Below are 19,560 nucleotides of genomic sequence, written 5' to 3'. Positions count from 1 at the left end.
CGTTTAAGTAGTTTATGTCCTGACGTTTCTGTTACATGTTCTTCCACATGCGAGATGACTGTTTTTATTTCATTCTGTCCCTGTACTGTCCCTGAGTATATCTGTGTGTGACTGATTGTGTGTTTAGAGATAAGAGGGAATAAAGTGGTTTGGAAGTGTTCCGCTGTTCTGCATGGGTGCACCCCCTGCGTCAGTAGCTATCTGCTCTGGATGAATCGGTATGTGTGGTCCACGTAAGATGAGATGACCAATGCCATCTCTCGTCAACCTCGAAGGATGCCTAAACCCTGACTATTTAAACTATCTGGTCACACCATCCTTAGACCCAAACCAATTTGCATATCGCCAAATCGTCATTTGACTGGTGTGGCCACCGATGTCAGGTGTCTGACACATAAATCACACTGTGAAAGCAGTTGTTCTTAAACTTTCTCTCTAGTGACCCCCCAAAAACACTGGGCAAGTCTCATGACTCCCTCTCCAACCAGACAAAATTTGTTTCACTTTGGAAAATGTTGTGAGATGGGCATTGGTGGCAGAGGCAGAAAAGGTCTTCTCTAATAGCTAGGCTATGTCAACAGCAAGGCATTAAAATCAATGGGAGCCTTTGACAATCTGATTTATTATTTTCCAAAGGATAACTAACACTCATCCAATGACACTCCTGTGGCAAAAGAAGGCTGCAAAGTGTCCTATCACTGGTAAGCCCACACAGTAGCCTATCTTCAAGCTCATCACTGCACAGGTAGAGATTTGAATTTGCATAAACAGAGCATCCACTTTCGAAGGAACAATATGGATACAAGAATATAAGAACCACTGCTGTAAAGTATGGGAACTGTTTACATAGCAAAACTAATTCTCTGATTAGTAACATTCAAACAGAAATAATCAAAACTATAACTTCACAGACCTTACTTTGAGAAGAAGAATATCAGTGAATAAAGAAAATGTGAAGGGGTTGAGTTGGAGGCACCGGTTGATTTCACATGGAATGACGGTAACATTCCACATATTTTGCTGTGCCAAGTGTCATTTGGTCAGGAACATTCTATATTGGAATGCTTATGCTTGGGCATGAGGCATTGAGTTTTGATACTGAAAATATATTTATAAATGTAAATAGAATTGTAAATAGAAACAAAATGCAACACAGCAGCTCAGGTCTGAGGTGGGGAGGAAATTGCCTTTATTTATTTTGTATCTGAATCAAATATACTTCGCAAGTTTGTCAAATAATTCACTCAATGTCACACATTAAATACAAAAAGCAATTGAAAGTACAGTCTAAATGATTTATTGTGTTCTGGAGTTGAGTAAGACCAATATAAATATTCTGATTATGTCACTGTGATGTTAAGTCCTGAATCAGAGGTATGCTCCTGCACCCACTCTAGATAGTTCGACACACGAGTGTATATCCCATAATTTCCGGGTCGGGCACACCCCTTTCCCCAACTCACAATTCCCAACAGAAACGTTGTGTTCCGATAATGAGTTACTAGTGGACCTCCGCTATCCCCCTTACACGAGTCCTCTTTGCCCTCGATGTAACCAGCACAGAACATATTCAAGGTTAGTGACACATTGCTGTCCCTTTGACAGTCCTGCGTTCCAATACGCGGTACCTTCAGTCGTCTAAGGATACTGGACGTTGGTCCACCCTCACTGCGACGTCCCCATCCGCTAACCGTGTGGAAGTGCACTGCCCAAAGCTCGCGTTCAGCAAGGGCACGTGTTGGCAAGCAAACAGGCACAGCATAAGGTGTAAGCTCAACTGGATGTTGGAGACGCAAGAGAGCGATGTCGTTGTCGGCCGTGTTGGACACGTAATTAGGATGTGAAATCATTTGCTTCACCATGATGGTCTGTTCCGTGCCTTCCTCCACGTCTCGATCATGCTCGCCTGTCACATGCACACACACAGAGAAACACGTGGACAACAAAGCTTTTAAATTATATTCTTAACATCAGGTTCAGACATGCCTGTATCCTATTGACTAATCCTATTTCATAGATCCATTGTCATATGATTTTAATTAATAACTTAGAAACTCAGTAAACTAACATTACACAGGAAAATGACAATGTTAGAACTGCAATTAATATGGTGTCGAGGAAATGCACACAGAGGATCATTACAACTCCCTCACATTTTACCTGCAATTATTTCCAGGTATTTGAGTTGTTTTATGTCCTCCAAACAGTGTGCAGCAGTCAAGATCCACATGGGCTTATATATGATTCCTCCACAGAAACCCTTCTTGTTATACACCAGCAGAACCTTGGGGTTATAATATAATATATTAAGGCCTACACACAGGGCTGGCAATGCAGCGGCGATTTATTGCAAGCGACGGGCAAAATTAAATAAAATGTGAATCCAAGTGAATGGTGCAACGCACACAGCAAAGGGGAATAAAGGTGCAACCATAACTGTCACATCGCTCTAATCGACCCCTTTCTATTTCTCGAGGCGATATTTCATACATTGTGGTAAAAAATTCTAACAGCCAGGCAACAAAGGCAGGAGTGAAAAAAGGTACCATCTTTAATTATAATCGGAAATGAGAATCACAACCGGGGACATGTTACCAGCAACAAAGTTCCAGCAGCAAATCCAAAGTTCTCTGGGATGTGATATTAAAGTTGGATGTAGAGAAATGTATTTTGTAGCAGTGAGAGACTCAAATACTGAAGAAGAATACAGTTCTTCCCAAACGTATTATACTGTATGTAAACCATCAGCATTTTTATATGTTGTTTATATTAGGAAATGTAATGTTCAACACATGAAATTTAAAGTCTTAAATTTTTTCCCACAACGTCATAATAGAAAACAGCTGTCTGGTCAGTGTCTTTGCTGAATCGATCACAGTAGCCAGTGTTCAGAGTAGCCTATAATACAGAAAACACAGCCGGTCGCATCGCTAGTAGTGTGTGTAATAAAACGATTAACAGAATTCCACTGTCGCGTTCGACTGTCACATTACCAGCCGTGTATGTTCCAACAAACTTACATCAAAAATGGAATAGAATGAATCTATAGAATAGAATAGAATAGAATAGAATAGAATAGAATAGAACAATAAGCCCCGGGGGGCCTGTAGGTTCCACTGATTTTAGAACAGCTAAGGGGCATTGATAGGGGCGGAACGGAACTATCCGTTTTAGAATCTACAGAATAGAACAGAATAGAATATTTTTTGTTCACTCAGGTGGAAATTCATGTTTAGCACCCCTGACACCTGACACATAGGCTACACGGTGTTATCTCTCCTTAAGCATAACTGGTTGCTGCTTTATCTGCATGCAGTCTGAAATCCCCTGATGTAATAAGGCAATCAAGGCCTGGCTGACAAACATGAATACATTGAAATAATACATTTACATTTTGTTTACCTGCCAAGGGCAATGACCTTTAGGGCATATTGACCCTCCCACAATACGAGCCCGAGGATCCAACACTCCCTTCACAGTGGGGTCCAGTGGGGCCTTTCCGCAGGGGATTTGCTCTAGAGAGAGTGGGAGAAAACTACTGAACTTTAATGAGAATTTGAAAAGAAAAATAAGGAAACACAGGCTTAGTTTCTTAGAGTTCTGGACCGAACTTGTAACTATGTGAAGGAAAGGAGAACAGGTTGTTAACTGAAGAAGCAGCCTTTTCTGCCTTCTTTAAAAAGTAAAACAAAAAATGTGCCCTGACATTAGTCAACGTAAACATGTTCATGGAGCAAGTTTATGGAGCAGGGGGAGGTGGAGATTATACTTCTGATCAATCATTCACTTGATAGATGATGTTTGTTTAACTTTCTGAAACATTGGTAATCTAATATGCTAACCAGCTATGCACGAGAATCTAATGTCATCTTACTAGCCCTTTAACCAGCCCTCTTTTTCAGCCTGTTGTGTGGGGCACCCTTGAGAACGTCCTCCACACATGCATTGGCCAATCATAAGCAAGTTTGTCACCTGATGAACAGCTGGCAAGCTAACACAGTAAATGTTCGCACCAGGATGAAGAATGACTAATGAGGGCCTGCCTACTATGTGTCTGTCTGTGATCATAAAGACACCCCTTCACACACACACACACACACACACACACACACACACACACACACCCATACACACTCAGAGAAACAGACACACACACACACACATACTCAGAGAAACAGACACACACAGACACACATACAGACACACACACACACACACACACACACACACATACTCACTCAGAGAAACACACACCCACCCACCCACACACACACACAGCGCCCGGCCCCACAGACACACATTTGCTCAGACATATATGATACAATATCAACAATGTATCTATAATTTGACTATAATATTGACTAAAAAATATATAGTTTTGTCCTCACCCCCTTCCCCCCCTGTGATGTCTGCCCCTGTGATCAGCAGTCTCTTCACTCAAGGCCCCATCGTCATGAGAAAACTGTAGTTATATATATTTCAACACTTGTTGCCCATCTAACAAGTGAAATGATAAAGGCCTACTGACTATTTGGGTTATAATACGGTTCAAATAAATGTGAATCCAATCGTCGAGCATGTTACCAAGCAACTTGCTGGAGCACACCACCATTCTACCACTGCATGTCTGGCCATCACTGACTGGGCTTTAACTATTCCTCAGACTCCCCTGTTCATATCACCATATTCTCAGTCATGGATTTGGTAATTATATGCATTATTTTATCCATTATTTTAACAACTGCTTAGCATGTATGGGATTGCCTCACCCTGAGTGAAACATTCTTTTCCATTAGGTCCTAAGAAGTAGCCGTCAGCACACGTGCAGTAGCGCCCGCTTTCCTTCTCCTCACAGAAATGCTCACAGCCGCCATTGTCATACAGACACGACTCAAGGATGGCTTTGTTATCTGTCAGGAAGATCATGACATCATGACAGCTGTGTTAGACATCAATAGCATTGAAGACAGTTCAACATTAAAGGTGCAGTTAGCAATCGTACGCGATTTCAAGCCCATTTTTTTTGTCACATTCAGCAAATATCTCCTCACGATCCGCTAACTGCCCCTCCTGTGAGTACACTGTAAAAAACCTGGTCTCTGTGGGCAGCCCAGGCTCTGAAAACTGGAAACAAACAAAGTGGGGGCAGCCTGTCCCCCAAACAAAAACAAAACACTTGATTCAAATATAATGTATGTTGTTTAGGACAAAAAGCGCCTGCTAAGAGATTTAAATATAAACATAAACACTTAATAAACACTACATTGTGCACATCACTGACCAGTGACCACACCTTTAAGCAGACAGGATACGCAACTGCAAATGTCTGCATACGTACCTAAAATATTACCTGGCTTTCCTGTTCCTGTGACCCAGCTTGGTGTAGCATATAGGCCTTGGGTTTCTCAAGGTCATATGTGCTTAAGTGGCCTGTTGGACTCAAGTTGTGCAATTCTGTTCTAGCTAAAACAGGGTATGCATCCCTGACGTCAGTTTTCAATAGGTTTAATTTTTCAGCCTATACCTGATGTAGGGTAATTTGGAAAAATATTTTAGTATATTCACCTTATTCCACGCACAAACACGGGGGGCGCCATCTTTGCCCGCGTTGTGTCCTAACTTCCCGTTAAGCAGTACATCCATTGCGATGCATTGAGATAGCAGAGTTCTATCGAGATTACTGGCATCATTTGTCATGGGTCATTCTCACGTTAGGAACGTTTGTTTAGGAATTTGGTGACTTAAGACATTTCTGTAATATACCTTTCCTATCTGAAGTTAGGAGAACCCTGATTTAGGAGCGGCTGTTCTGTGATGACTTTCTTAACATAGTTACCATGGTTACCAAACATAAGATAAGATAAGATTGATGAGCTAGGAAGTTTAGCATTTAAGACCGTAAATGGTTACACTTTACTTGACAGTATCGACATAAGAGTGACATGACACTGTCATGAACGTGTCATGAACAAGTCATAAACGTTTATGACATAACGCTTCTGTTATTCGTTTTTTGTCATAACAAATTAGGATTAGGATTAGGTTAGGGTTAGGATTCTTGTGTTCATGACAATGTCATGTCACTCTTATGTCAGATGTTACCCAGTAAATAACCAAATAATACATTGGAATTTGGGTAAAAATAAAGAAAGCACTTTATAAGAACATATTATTATAATTATGTATTGACATACTGTGCTGAGAATGGCCAGTAGGGGTGAATAGCCTTGGGTGGCGAAGTACAATCTTGCCATCTGACCTCCATGATGCCATTTTTCGTTTCCTCCCAAGTTAGCCTCTCCATCCTCTTCTGCCGTGTTATCCCAATGACGCTAACTAGCCTCTCCATCCTCTTCTGCCGTGTTATCCCAATGAAGCTAACTAGCCTAGTTAGCCTCTCCATCCTCTTCTGCCGTGTTATCCCAATGAAGCTAACTAGCCTAGTTAGCCTCTCCATCCTCTTCTGCCGTGTTATCCCAATGAAGCTAACTAGCCAAGTTAGCCTCTCCATCCTCTTCTGCCGTGTTATCCCAATGAAGCTAACTAGCCGGAACTAGCCGACTGAGCACAAGGTGGAAGAAAATACATTTCTAAAATGGGCGTGGCGGAATAAGGTGAATACATTCCAATTCCTTCACACAAACATACGGGCATTTGTGGGCGTTTGACGGCATTTTTGAGCGGTAACCAGGCGGTTACCAGGTACACCATGCTGTTGGAGGTGCAAACAAACGCTGCATCATCATTGAGATCACATAGTAAGGAGCTGGCTCAAGAGTTATAAAAGTATTTTGTCGTGTGTAGTTGTATAATGAAAGCACAACTTTTATAGCCATCCATGTATGTTCACTTCTGGCTCCTTGGCTATGAATTTGGTAACTATAGCGGACAATTTGATGTTTTTAGAACACTAAACATACCGGAGGTGTCAAATGTTGAATTACTCCAGTCTAGATTTGTTGACGTTAATCACTCCTATGATGTATTGCTATTGTCTATCCAAAGTAAAATTCCTGTTTCGAAGTTAAAGGGACACCAGGCAAGCTTGATGCTTTTTCTCTACGAAACTCCCCCTCGCTCGGTCTGAAGATTTTTTCCTTTTCTTTGCATCTTCTGTCAAGGGTTTTCGCTGCTTCTTCACTGGCTCTGCCATTATACACACGTTTGCAACAATCGCTAGAGTTTCGTTAGCCTGCTTCTGTGCTGTATGCAGGATGTAAACTGATCCTGCTTCGGTCGGCGGGTACGATACACTGAACTTGCAAGTGGGATATTCTTCTTACAGGCAGTAGGGGCGGGCGAGAGAGCCTTCATTCGCCCTGTAATGAGTCATTTAACCATATACCGACTTACAAAGATGATTAATTAACATGAAAACGTTGCCTGGTGGCCCTTTAACTAAGCGCTCCGCTCTAGAATCTTTGGTTTGCATCTCCAAGTGGTCTTTGACGTACGTCTGTGAAGTAAGTTTGTGTGAAAGAATACAGTATGTTCTATAGTACGTGGGGACCTCTGGGATATTTGGCAGGGAAGGACTCTTGAAAGAGACGATAGGTCTTGAGAAACTGAGCTCTTGAGAGATAGGTCTTGAGATATTATTTGACGAGACACTTTGGGTGCTTTGGTGCTCAAACCTTGCTCACAGGTCCTCCCACTGAATCCAGGTGGGCAGAAGCACGTGTAGGAGTCTGAACGGCTTTCACAGATCCCATTGTTGGCACAGTGGTTGGTTTGACAGTGATCTACAACTGACAGGCATGAAAAGCAACATACACTCGTAAGATTGTTGTTGCAATGAGATGGTATGTTTTATCTGAAACTGCTCTAATTTAGATCATTATTATTAGAATACAGAAAATACAGAAAAGGGGCTCACCATTATATTTACTCCAAAATTCATTCTAAAGAAGAAAATTCCGTACAAATATGTACACAAACACAATGCTGTTATTCTCGCAATTTAAGCAAAGGCATGAAAGCAATAGAATTATCACGTTTCATATTTTTCACACTATAGTCACACTGATTGTAATGGCTCAGCTCAAAGCAGAAGAGAATGATATGAAATAAATAAAAAACAGACCAAGATGTTTTAAAAATTCTCACCGTAGTTTCTGTGCGCTCGAACACTTCCCGCGCCTCCTCATAGGAGCACAGCTCCTCTAAACATTCCCTCTCCAAGTTGCCCCGCTTCATCTCCTCAAACCAGCCCGAGTTGGCCCTTCGAGTACGCTGCAGCACCCCATGGGCCTCATCGCGCACCAAGAACACTGTTAGTGGTCATACGACAACCGGCATACAGAGACGACACATGTACACGTAGGTTAATAAGTCTACACAGTACAGAACTATCAAGTGATAAATAAAATGTTTTTGTTTTTTTTACCTGAAACTGGGTAGCAATTACAAAGCGTTATTAACAATGATGTAAGATAGAATGCTTCCAGATGCAACATGCTGATAAGACATTGAGTGAGAGATTTAAGGTAAAGTTTGTTCCTGTCTTCTTCCCTCTGTTCTTTGTGTTTTCCTGTTTGTATATCGTGGTGTGTTCAAAGTCTCTTTTCAGACCCAGCAATCTCTACAGTGTAATGCTGGAGCTAGAATCAATAGGTTAGGCAAATAATTCAACAACCAATCACAATATTCCATACTGAACAGATGGAACAGAAATACTTTGTTTCTGGAGAAAGTGAGAAAGAATTACATTTTTTGTTGAATATGTAGCCTGTTATTAAGTCGCAAAAAATAAACTTTTATATAATTTTGCAATAGTATATTGCACTATTCTACACCATTTTAATCCACCCTAACTTAAAGGCAAACTAAGGCGTATAAAAACAAATTGTTGGTTGACAGAGATAGCTATATTCAGCATTTCTAACAGTCAGATATTTTGTACAGGACTGTACTGAACTGTACAGAACTGTGCAAAAACTGTACAAAACTGTACAAAATCTTTTGTACAGAACTGGACTATATCAGTTGTCTTCCGGGGAGAAACTATTCTTCCTATCAAAAATCAGATAAAGCTTCATTTTGAAAAAGACTGAGTAACCATTTCACCAAACCAACAATTCTTGTAAATGCTCTCATGTAAGAGTAGTGTCTATACCAGGGGTGTCAAACTCATATTGGGCAGTGGGCCGAATTTATTGGAATAATCTCATGGGGACCGTCATTGTCATGATCATTATATTTTTTTCTGCATGAGTATCAGAGTGTTGTTTGATGATATACTCCTTTACTATACCCACCAATCAGCAAACATGTGCAAGTCATGTACTGCTGTCATATAGACCCTTTCAACAATAAAAACAAAAACAATGCTTGAACGTTCTATTTGGGCCCCAATCTACTTCCTCTGCATTAAGATAACATATGGAATGTTGAAAAGGAAGTCTTGTGGGGCCAACTATGATGCTGAGAATGGAACTCTCTTGAAAGGGTCCATACTGCTCTTTCTCTCTTGAAATAACCTACTTTCATTTCAGTTTTTTTGGCCTCTTCCTTCCTGAGGAGGGTTTGTAGTGCTAGGTTTAATCAATTTATCATATCTTACAGATATTACTTATTGCACATTGATGAAGACAACTGGATGTTCTCACACACAGCGGTGCTGAGGTGGAACGTGTGTCTAGCTTTCAGTTTCTTCTTCAGTTCCTTCTCAACTCCTCCAGTCTGGTGAACGCTTCAGTGCCTTCACTTTCTACGGACCCTTAAGAAACCGTTGTACCATTGAGAGCATACTCACAAACTGCATCTCTGTATAGTACAGCAACTTCTGCCGATCACAAAGAGTAGTGAAATCTGCCCAAAGGACTATTGGCTCAACACAACACATACTGTATCACAAACGCTGTACAAACAAAGCCAAATCCATTGTCAAGGATGCCACCCACCCAATCCATGGTCTTTTCAGTCTACTCAAATCTGGCAGGCGATGCAGGAGCCTGCGCTCCCGCACCAGAAGGCTCAGGTACAGCTTCTTTCCAGAGGCTGTAACACTGCTGAACAAAACTACACCTGTCTAGCATTTGCACTTTAGCTGTTTACTTGTTTACCTGTTCACTTGTTTACTCTTTACTTCTGCACTGTTTACCTGTTTACATTGACTGCACTGCACTGTTTACCTGTTTACATTTAGCATACTCCTGCACTGTTTCATCAGCCCTTGCACTGCTTATCCAGTGACCCCCACCCTCACAGGACACAAACACACCACACACACACACACGCACACACACACACACACACACACACACACACACACACACCTTACCTGAATATCTGCTTATCCAGTGACCCCCACCCTCACGGGATGTGGGAGGGGCCTTTGCATTTCCCTCACCCTCCCTTTTTTAACTGGCTTTCAACATCTGCAAATTACATTTGCTGCCACTAGGGTACGTCTAGATTTCTAGGCTAATTTTTTATCTTATCCAGATCCTCATGAAAACAGAGAACAGCAGTGCTGCATACGAGAACATCCACATGAGGGAGACATTTGCAACCTGTTTCTCTGCAGAAGGCAGCACCGTACAGGCAGACAGCAACATGAAGGAAGAAAAAGGCTCTCACATTTTATAAAAGACTTATTCCATTCTTTTATGACAAGTAACATGACCTGAACAATTCCACGCTAACAAACACACTGAAATCACTTGTAAGTCAGATTGTTTTATATATATATATAAAGATAAGTTTATTTTCAAAATGATTTTCTTCATTGTTGTTTTGATTTGTTGTTTTGTTCGAATGTTGTTTTTTTGGTTTTGTTAAACTGTGCATTAGGTAAATCAAACAGCAGTTGGGCTGTGTTACAGTAAAATAAAGATAAATCAAATTATAACAATTACCCAACAACAGTGTGATCGATATTCCATGTATATAAGTGAATCATTGAATCCTCCAACAGTAATCCAAATCATATGTTCAGATCAACGCAAAAATTATTGAAGACAAAGTCAAGCTTCTCATTTGTCCATCTCGGTCTCCTGATCTGAATTCATGGAGAACCAGAGGAATCTGGACAATCTGGAGAGATTCTGCAAAAAGGAAGGGTCTCAAATGACTCGTTAGGTATTCTCCAACTTCATTGGATGTCATAGGAAAATATATAAGAGCTGTTTTAATGGAAAGGCAAGGATTTACAAAGTATTAACTGCAGAGGAACCAATGTGGCACGTATGTTTTTCTTTATTGGTAATTGTTTTGTCTCTGAATAAATTGCTTCCCTGCAAGGTTGGATTTTTCCTCATTGTTTTCATTATGAGACTAAGCCAGATTACCTAAGTGCGCTGTAGCTAAGCTATACTTTGATGACCTCCCAGTCGGATGGCACTACCTTAGTTGCTGTGCATTATGTTAAACATTCATCTAATGTCCACAATCCCGCACTGCAATCAAACCTGGACCCATGAACACTAGAGGTAGGTGGGGGCGTTAATAATTACTCAAAGACCCCTCAGATTTGCGGTGTGTTGCTAGCACTTGTCAAAGGTAAATGACGTTATCTATCTGCAGTGCTGTACATCTGCAAGCCACTAATTGAGAGAGATGCATCCCACTAGTTTGTATGTGCTTTAACATTTTAGCTTGAAAGCCCTAATCAATCCCAGTTGCTTGTATTTAGGCTGCATTAGCAGAGGTTGTTATGTAATGCCCCAGTGGTAGACATGATCCTGTGGAATCCAACTTATGTATAGCAATTTTCAAACCAAACTGATGACTACGAGGGAGACTTTGATACTGTTTTTCATATTTTATTGAAAGTTTCAATATTGGGAATTAATAATTAAAAAACAGACCACACTTTTTTTATTCAGAGATGTTGGAATGCAGTTCCAGATCATTCCATTCCAATTTAACTGTCATCATAAACATCCGGCCATGTTTGTGGAGCTGAATTATGTTTCCTTTATTTTCACAAGCAACAAAATCATGTATACTCCTTTTTTATTTCAATCATTTCATACAGATAGTTGGCCATATATACAGTATGAAACTTCACGTCTCGGGGTTGCAGCTGTAATCTCCCTCGGCTTCTCCTAGTTTCAGGCTATGTGGGTGTTTTTCTCAATCCACTGCAGGTAGTTGCCCACTCTCGTGTAAATGCCATAAGAATCAGCAGAGGCACACCCTTTCCCCCAGCTCACGATGCCCAGCAGGAAATGGGTACTTTTGTAGCGGGTCACCAGAGGCCCACCAGAGTCCCCCTGGCATGAGTCACGCCCGCCCTCCTGAAAGCCAGCGCACAGCATGTTGCGAGTCACCTGGAGGCCTGTGTGGTTCGTGCACTCCTGGTTCGGAACCCTCGGGACCTCTAATCGTTGGAGGATAGGCGAGGGTGGTCCGGACTGTGCCAACCGACCCCATCCGCTGACGATGGACATGCGAATACCTGCCAGTGTGCGGCTGAAGGTACCATGACTCGGGGGAAGACAGACTGGGATGATGAAATTACCGAGGGTGATCGGGGACTTGAGCCGAAGCAGGGCCAGGTCGTTGTCTTTGGTAGCATGGTCGTAGCGTTCGTGCAGAAGGACTTTCGTCACATTACGCACCTGCTCTGAGCCCTCAGTAACTTCACGATGGTGTTCGCCTGCAAGGATAGTAACAAAAACACACATTTGACGATGGTGTTCACCTCCAAGGGTAATAACAAAAATACATTTGACGATGGTGTTCGCCTGCAAGGGTAATAACAAAAAGACGCATTTGACGATTTGCAGAAAAAAAAGGATTTAACGCATTTAACCGCATTTAACATGTTTCTGCAACAAGTCTCTTTCTTTATCAAGCCGATGTATATCCATCAATGTCGATGGTGCTGCACACATCACACCAATCTGGGCCACAGACAAGCAGCCCGACGTTATTACAGACCTAATACAACAGTATGAGGAGCGGTCAGACGACTGCAGACCCTTGCCCCTATGCAAATGGACACAAACACACCACACACACACACACACACGCGCGCGCACACACACACACACACACACACACCACACACACACACACACACACACACACGCACACAAACACACCACACACACACACACACACACACACACACACACACACACACACACACAAAGAGAGACACAATCTTTGCCTGCTCCTGATTTAGTAATACTAAAGCTTCTGACTGGTACTATAAATGGTTTCTAAATGGTTTACAGTGGTGAGGTAGGCTATCAAGCAGACTCACCCACAGTCACCTCCAGTTGAGCAGGATCTGTGCGATACACGCAGTGAGCAGCGGTCAGAATCCAGTCAGTCCCCAGGATAATGGCTCCACACTGGTACGTCCCGCCACGTTTTAGTAACGCCTGATGTACAAAAAAAGGAAAAAGGAGAAACATTCTCTTTGTAGATTCTTTACTCGGACATACAGGTTACATCATTAGACCAATTTTGATTGCTCAGATGAGTTACTCAGACGTCATCTACACTAGGCACCAAAGGCATAAAATACGGGCGGGGGTAACCCGCCAATAAACAAAGCCGGCCCCTAATAATCACATCATCATGATCAATGAAACTGTTACGGAACATGGTGAAGTGGGGGCTCAAACCCTTGAATGTTCAACTCTCAGTTTCACCCTTGTCTCAACATTTGCCAGTTTTACTCTGACAGCTGTTCACAATAGGCAACAGGATTCCTGAGCTTATTTCTGATATGATATGATGGGCATATGCTACCTGCCACGGACACTGGCCACGCGGACACACATAGCCTCTGACAATTCTGGGGTTGAAGTCCGACACCCTCGGTCTTCCACAGGCGTACTTCACTGAGTATCAGAGAAAGTTATGAAGGAATAGGATTTAACAGGATAATTCACATTTCTAACAAACATAACTTTGATGCTCCACATGTTTAACTTGCAAACCTCTGATACTAATTATGTCTGGATTTGGTCATCTATTTTAGTAACCAACAACAGCTGTCAACAACCAAACTGGTCAAAATCCTTCATGTGTCCTGAGGAGAATTCACACGTTCTCTTTCTAGGATGTCATTTCTGGTTTTGAGTGTAGCAGAACTTCAGCCTTTCTCTAATTTCATTGTTTTTCACCAGTACATTTTGATTATGAAATGATCTGTTATCTGTTATTGCCTTTGTATTACGTTCAAACCTTAAAATAAACTGAGTATAAGCCAGTAAAAAGCCAGTATGATGTTTTATGAGAGCACAGCATAAAGTGATGAGTTAAATGGTGGAGGCTACATACTTAAGCCATCAGTGATGTGACTGTAAGGGTTATGAAATGTAAGTTCTAGAAAACACCTCTGTAGCCAATGGCGCATCTTAAGACAACAGCAGTTGTACCAGGAGTTATGTATGAGATACGAAAGCACACTGACTTTCTCAGACTCACACACTCACCTCGGGGTGTGCAGCTGGCGTTGTCATGCCCCAGACTGTATCCGCGGGCACAGCTGCAGATATGTGATGCATTGTGGGTCTCTGTGCAGAAGTGCTCACATCCCCCATTACGAAAGAGACAGCCATAGCTGGCTGGCAATATTGTGGCTTGAACACACACACAAACAACACACACACACACACACACACACAAACAACACAACAAAACACACACACACAAACAACACACACACACACACACACACACACACACAACAAAAAAACACACACACACACAAATAACAAAACACACACACAAACAACACAACAAAACACACACACACACACACACAAACAACACAACAAAAATTCTCATTAAACTAGTTACAATACCCGTTTTTAAAAGAAATGCTCTGTGTGCTGTCAGATTATATAATATTAATAGAGTAATATATCACATCCAAAACGCTATAGCCTCCATTTTAACATTTTAATAAATCGTTTTTTTAAATGATTATTTTGTTTTTGGAACTATAATTGGGTAATTGTTACCCAATCAAAACAACACAATTGTGATATTATAAAAATATTGATATTAGCTGAAAAACACAATTAAATAACAAAACAAATTAATGTTTACAAAAATGGATTTATAGAGTTTTGGAAAAGAGCTCTTCATATGCTAGGCTATATCGTTTTCAAGACAGTCTAGCCTACCCATATCTGGGAAAGTATGATGTGATCATGCTTGCATATATCTTAGGTCAGACTTTACATTAGGGAAAACACTTTGTGTCTACATCCATGCCACCTAAGCATGCTGATAGAAATATCTATTCAAAAGCAGTTGATCTGTGTGTAACCTGCGTTGTGTTGAACCTGCGCGATTCAGCCCTGCACACGCCCGGACTCGAACCCGCGAACAGCAGCACCTCGGATTGGGAGGCGAGCGTGCTAACAATTGAGCCAATAGCCCAGGCTACTGGCTCGCATGCCAGCAGCACTCTTGAGGCGTTGGGGAGTGAGGTTTACCAACGTTCCACAAGCACAGCTAAGCTAGCTGGCATCCCTTACATGTGCATGCCATGACCAACTTTTGATTCTTTGATTTGGAAAGCATTTGATATATGGTTTGCTATGTTTTGACCAAAGTGTTTGTGAGATATACCACCGAGAGTAAAGGGTGTGGAGATAGACGAAGCGCTGTGTGCACAATGGAAATATGATTAAATGCCATGTATATCCAACATTAATTTTCTCGCGAACCTAGCCGCTAATATCATGGGATAGCTCAGGTTCTGCTCTTTCACATGAAATCTGTGTGATTTATGTGTGATAAGTACTCCGTGAGCAATTCAACAATGAATGTGAATTTGATTTGATTTCAACACAGGGTGTGAATTTGGACACATTTTGTGTCGGCCAAAGGGACGGACAGAGTTTATGTTGTGGTGGCCGCGGCCCCCCCTGGCCACCCCTTGGTGGTGCCCCTGTCTAATCCTAACCCTAACCCTAAACCTAACCCTAACCATGACCCTAAACCTAACGCTAACCATTACCATAACCATGACCCTAACCCTAGCCAGCACCTTCCAGGCAGCGCTGAATTGAAGTCAACGGTGGGGCCCAACAGACCATGTATCTGCTAGCGAAGCTGCGTGTTTAGATTTTGCAATTGTATCTGTTTCACAAGATATTGACAGTGCAATAACGTTTAAAAATGAACAGAAAAGAGAACATGCACCACAATCAAATCCAATTCCATGATACCAGACTCAAATTGTGAATAGAATTAAAATCCGGCTATGCAAGGCTAGTAGGATGCATTACCTTTATCACAATTTCGCCCTTCAAATCCACTTGGACAAATGCAGATGTAGGCGTTCACCTGGTCAACACAGGTGGCCCCATTCAGACATGGCTTTGCTGCACATTGGTCCAAGTCTACTGTCAAAGAAAACACTCACATTTACCAAAATAACGTGGATAGAACAATTTTAGGGTTATCCACCACGTGTATGGTATAGAGACTGAGCTTTCCATATGGGCGTTGGACACACACACACACACACACACACACACACACACACACACACACACACACACACACACACCTTACCTGAATATCTTGTCCAGAACTCACTCTGTAACATAAGGAGGGAACATACAGAGACATTTATTATCTTACTTGACTCGAAAGCAAAGGTCTAAGAGAGCTGTTAACTCAATAGCTAATGAGTACATAATCATACATTAAACTTTCTGTGAAATCTGTGGAGACCTATGACTCTATTCGTCCACTCTTTTTGTCTCTTGACCTTCCCTTCCACAGAATACATCTCTGCTTACCGCTTGTCCTTCCCACCATAGTACTATTATTCAGATATTCCCAGGGCAGGGGTATCCAAATTGGGGCCCACATTTGCCCGGTGTATGTCAGCCACTGGGAATGTCGGTCCCAGTAGCTTTTTAAGGGTTAGCTGCAGTTCATTATCTGACCACAATTTTAAACAGTGTGTGTGTGTGTGGGGGGGGGGGGGGGGGGGGGGGGGGGGGGGGAGATCAAGAGGCCCATGACACAAGTGAGTAACAAAGTGATTTTTGTGGTTACATGAGTTGGGAAGAATTTGGGCATCCCTGTTCTTGGGTGACCAGGGGCCTCATTTATAGAAATGTTTTGTAGAAGCCATGCTACTTTTGATCTGAGATCAATTCTCAAATGTGACTTAAGGAAAACAAATGTACACAAAAGAGTTCACCTGAATCCTGTTATCTAGGCATCAGTGCCTGAGTGATGAACTCATGTAGTTCTGCCTTATTATGTCTGGAGGCTCAATATGATTAGCACATGATGTAATGAAACATTTTCAATTATTATTTACATATTAAGGTGTTTGAGGAAATTTACCTTAACAAATCTCTCCCATTTAGAAATATTGAGTCCAAAGTGGTGCATACTATGTAGCAAACATGCTTTTTCTAGCATTTTTCAAATATACACTGGACATGTTAAATTCCTTGTGCTAGTGGATTTCACACAGTGGCCAACCAACAATCAACCATTTTCAAAAACAAAATCACCAACAAATCAACCTTTGTGGACACAAAAACATCACCAACAGAGCAACCTTCAAAAGCATTTCACTGGGGTTATCAAGCAGGCACCTTCCTCAATGGGTGTTTTACTGAATTAGGCCCCACGACACCTCCAGAAGGTTCAACAGTGGTATTTGGCGTCCCAGACCCATCCCCCTCCACTCTCATGATGGGTTCTCTGCCAATAAATACCGACAAATTGTTTGGCCATTCCTCTTCATTGCTGTGGCCGTTTATGAGCCGATCAGCAACTTAACCAGACAAACCGCAAGCCCTTAAAGGGACACCAGGCAACGTTTTCGTGTTAATTACTCATCTTCGTAAGTCGGTATATGGTTAAATGACTCATTGCAGGGCGAATGAAGACTCTCTCGTCCGCCCCTACTGCCTGTAGGAAGAATATCCCGCTTGCAAGTTCAGTGTATCGTACCCGCTGACCGAAGCAGGATCAGTTTACATCCTGCATCCACAGCACAGAGGCAGGCTAACGAAACGCTAGCGAACGTGTGTATAATGACAGAGCCGGCGAAGAAGCAGCGAAAACCCTTGACGGAAGATGCAAAGAAAAGGAAAAGAGCTTCAGACTGAGCGAGGGGGAGTTTCGTAGAGAAAAAGCATCAGGCTTGCCTGGTGTCCCTTTAATGGGGGCACCGAAAAATACCAACACACTCTTCAGTCAATCCTTTTCGTTGCTGTTCAGAGATTAAAGTGACACTGTTTCTTGGTCTAAATCATAGAAATGGATTAGTCACATTAGTCCCCACTCTTCCATGGCATTAGTCGCAGGCAAGTCCCCACTCCTCACTGTCAAATGTAACCTTTCAGCAGGGAGGTTTTGAACATTCTATCAAAAGATTCCGTCAGTGAACCCAGATATTCTTTAGATTAGAACATTCATTTTCCATCATTCTCATCAGTGTGACAGTACCTGCCAGTGCTGACCCGTCCAGCTATCACTGCGGCCACATCTGTTCCTCCTTTGTCCCTAGCCTTTTACAGTTTGTTAAAAATGCTGCAATTAAATTCTACTAAGAGATGCTATCACTGGAATAATATGGACAGTAAAAGTTGTCAGTCCATACAACAGCATCTATTTCAATGAAAATATAGGGATTAATGAATTAATCTCCTAAAAGAATTATTGTAAATGTAAAAGTATCAACATGAAAGGGCTTAAAAGTATACTGGACATTGAATACTGTCCATTACTTAAAATTGCATTATTTAAAGCAAACAAATTCTAAGATTTTCCTTATGCAAACTTCTCAATGTCATCAAAATGATTTCAATGTGTTTTCTCACCAGTTGTTCTGGGATGGAAAAAATCTCATGTGCTTCTTCATAAGAACACCTCTCCTCTAGGCACTCCCTTTCCAGGTTGCCCACTTTTAACTCCTCAAACAAATAGTTGGCACGCCGTGATCGCTGTAGGAGAACCTGGTTGGCATGTGATCTGTCTGAGAACACTGAAACAAGAGAAACAACTGATAAAATAAAAGATAACAAGAAACAAAATGTACCACAGTTAGATATGTGGACGGACACACAGAGAGGTAAGAAAAGAATGAAGCAGCTAAACAGATAAATGGTCATACAATCAGATCTATGATCAATCGCACCATTAATAATGTCGAGATGTAGACACTGGCATAAAATATGAACTGACTACTACTATGTATGTGACAATATTCTAATAGGCTGGCAACTCCCACAACGGCATATAAACACCCTCATTCCACAACAGATATTGTTCTATACCTCCAGGCAACCCGTGGCAAACCGGAACACACATGAACAGAAGAACCAACTGCAGCAGCTGACTTGTGTCGACTCTCAAAGCTCTGGACTCCATTACGCTAATCCCACCAGGCTGTATGAGCACGATCAAAGGTCATCACTGTTTTCCCATCATGCTAAAAAACAGACATTATCGTCCGCTCACACACACAAAATAGGGGTAACGTTTCCTTTCACTTTGAACAGCAGGAGGTGCTGCGATGTCTAGGTGAAAACTGAAAAATCTGACCAATGGCATCAATCTCCAAATATGTATAACAATAATAAAGAGTATCTTTTAAATTGTCCT

At 41.8% G+C, this 19,560-nt stretch overlaps 2 protein-coding genes across 3 annotated transcripts; both read right to left on the bottom strand.

Annotated features, from left to right (window-relative positions):
* Positions 1-1,281: 1,281 nt before the first annotated feature.
* On the bottom strand, positions 1,282-8,558 carry LOC121698029 (coagulation factor VII-like). Its single transcript, XM_042079735.1, has 8 exons — positions 8,387-8,558; positions 8,107-8,270; positions 7,877-7,901; positions 7,635-7,748; positions 4,770-4,910; positions 3,403-3,515; positions 2,161-2,284; positions 1,282-1,906 (listed from the first exon to the last, which is right to left on the bottom strand). Exons 1-8 carry the CDS (start codon positions 8,454-8,456, stop codon positions 1,341-1,343), a joined length of 1,317 nt encoding a protein of 438 aa, XP_041935669.1. The 5' UTR covers positions 8,457-8,558; the 3' UTR covers positions 1,282-1,340.
* A 3,191-nt stretch (positions 8,559-11,749) lies between these two features.
* On the bottom strand, positions 11,750-19,349 carry f7l (coagulation factor VII, like). Of its 2 annotated transcripts, none has more exons than XM_042079736.1 (8): positions 19,233-19,349; positions 18,777-18,940; positions 16,498-16,522; positions 16,209-16,325; positions 14,400-14,546; positions 13,711-13,802; positions 13,217-13,337; positions 11,750-12,604 (listed from the first exon to the last, which is right to left on the bottom strand). In XM_042079736.1, the coding sequence occupies exons 1-8, from the start codon at positions 19,324-19,326 to the stop codon at positions 12,057-12,059; spliced, it is 1,308 nt and encodes a 435-aa protein (XP_041935670.1). In that variant the 5' UTR covers positions 19,327-19,349; the 3' UTR covers positions 11,750-12,056. The 2 variants fall into 2 exon arrangements, with proteins under 2 accessions (XP_041935670.1, XP_041935671.1); XM_042079737.1 differs by having other exon boundaries at positions 16,209-16,322.
* Between the last annotated feature and the right edge of the window lie 211 nt (positions 19,350-19,560).

This window comes from Alosa sapidissima, chromosome 23 (genome assembly GCF_018492685.1).
Source record: "Alosa sapidissima isolate fAloSap1 chromosome 23, fAloSap1.pri, whole genome shotgun sequence".
Classification (NCBI taxonomy): Eukaryota; Metazoa; Chordata; class Actinopteri; order Clupeiformes; family Clupeidae; genus Alosa; species Alosa sapidissima.
The sequence above is the reverse complement of the archived record's forward strand: the minus strand, read 5'-3'. Positions and strand labels throughout refer to the sequence as shown.

What these genes read in the sequence shown, in the direction of transcription:
- f7l (XM_042079736.1), bottom strand. Translation starts at nt 19,326, where the DNA reads ATGGAGTCCAGAGCTTTGAGAGTCGACACAAGTCAGCTGCTGCAGTTG. An exon ending in TTTCCATCCCAGAACAACTG is followed by an intron (nt 16,523 to 18,776) that starts GTGAGAAAACAC and finishes CTTATGTTACAG; the next exon opens with AGTGAGTTCTGGACAAGATA. An exon ending in CGCCAGCTGCACACCCCGAG is followed by an intron (nt 13,803 to 14,399) that starts GTGAGTGTGTGA and finishes TCTGATACTCAG; the next exon opens with TGAAGTACGCCTGTGGAAGA.
- LOC121698029 (XM_042079735.1), bottom strand. Translation starts at nt 8,456, where the DNA reads ATGTTGCATCTGGAAGCATTCTATCTTACATCATTGTTAATAACGCTT. An exon ending in AAAAGAATGTTTCACTCAGG is followed by an intron (nt 3,516 to 4,769) that starts GTGAGGCAATCC and finishes CACTCTCTCTAG; the next exon opens with AGCAAATCCCCTGCGGAAAG. An exon ending in AAGGTCATTGCCCTTGGCAG is followed by an intron (nt 2,285 to 3,402) that starts GTAAACAAAATG and finishes TATAACCCCAAG; the next exon opens with GTTCTGCTGGTGTATAACAA.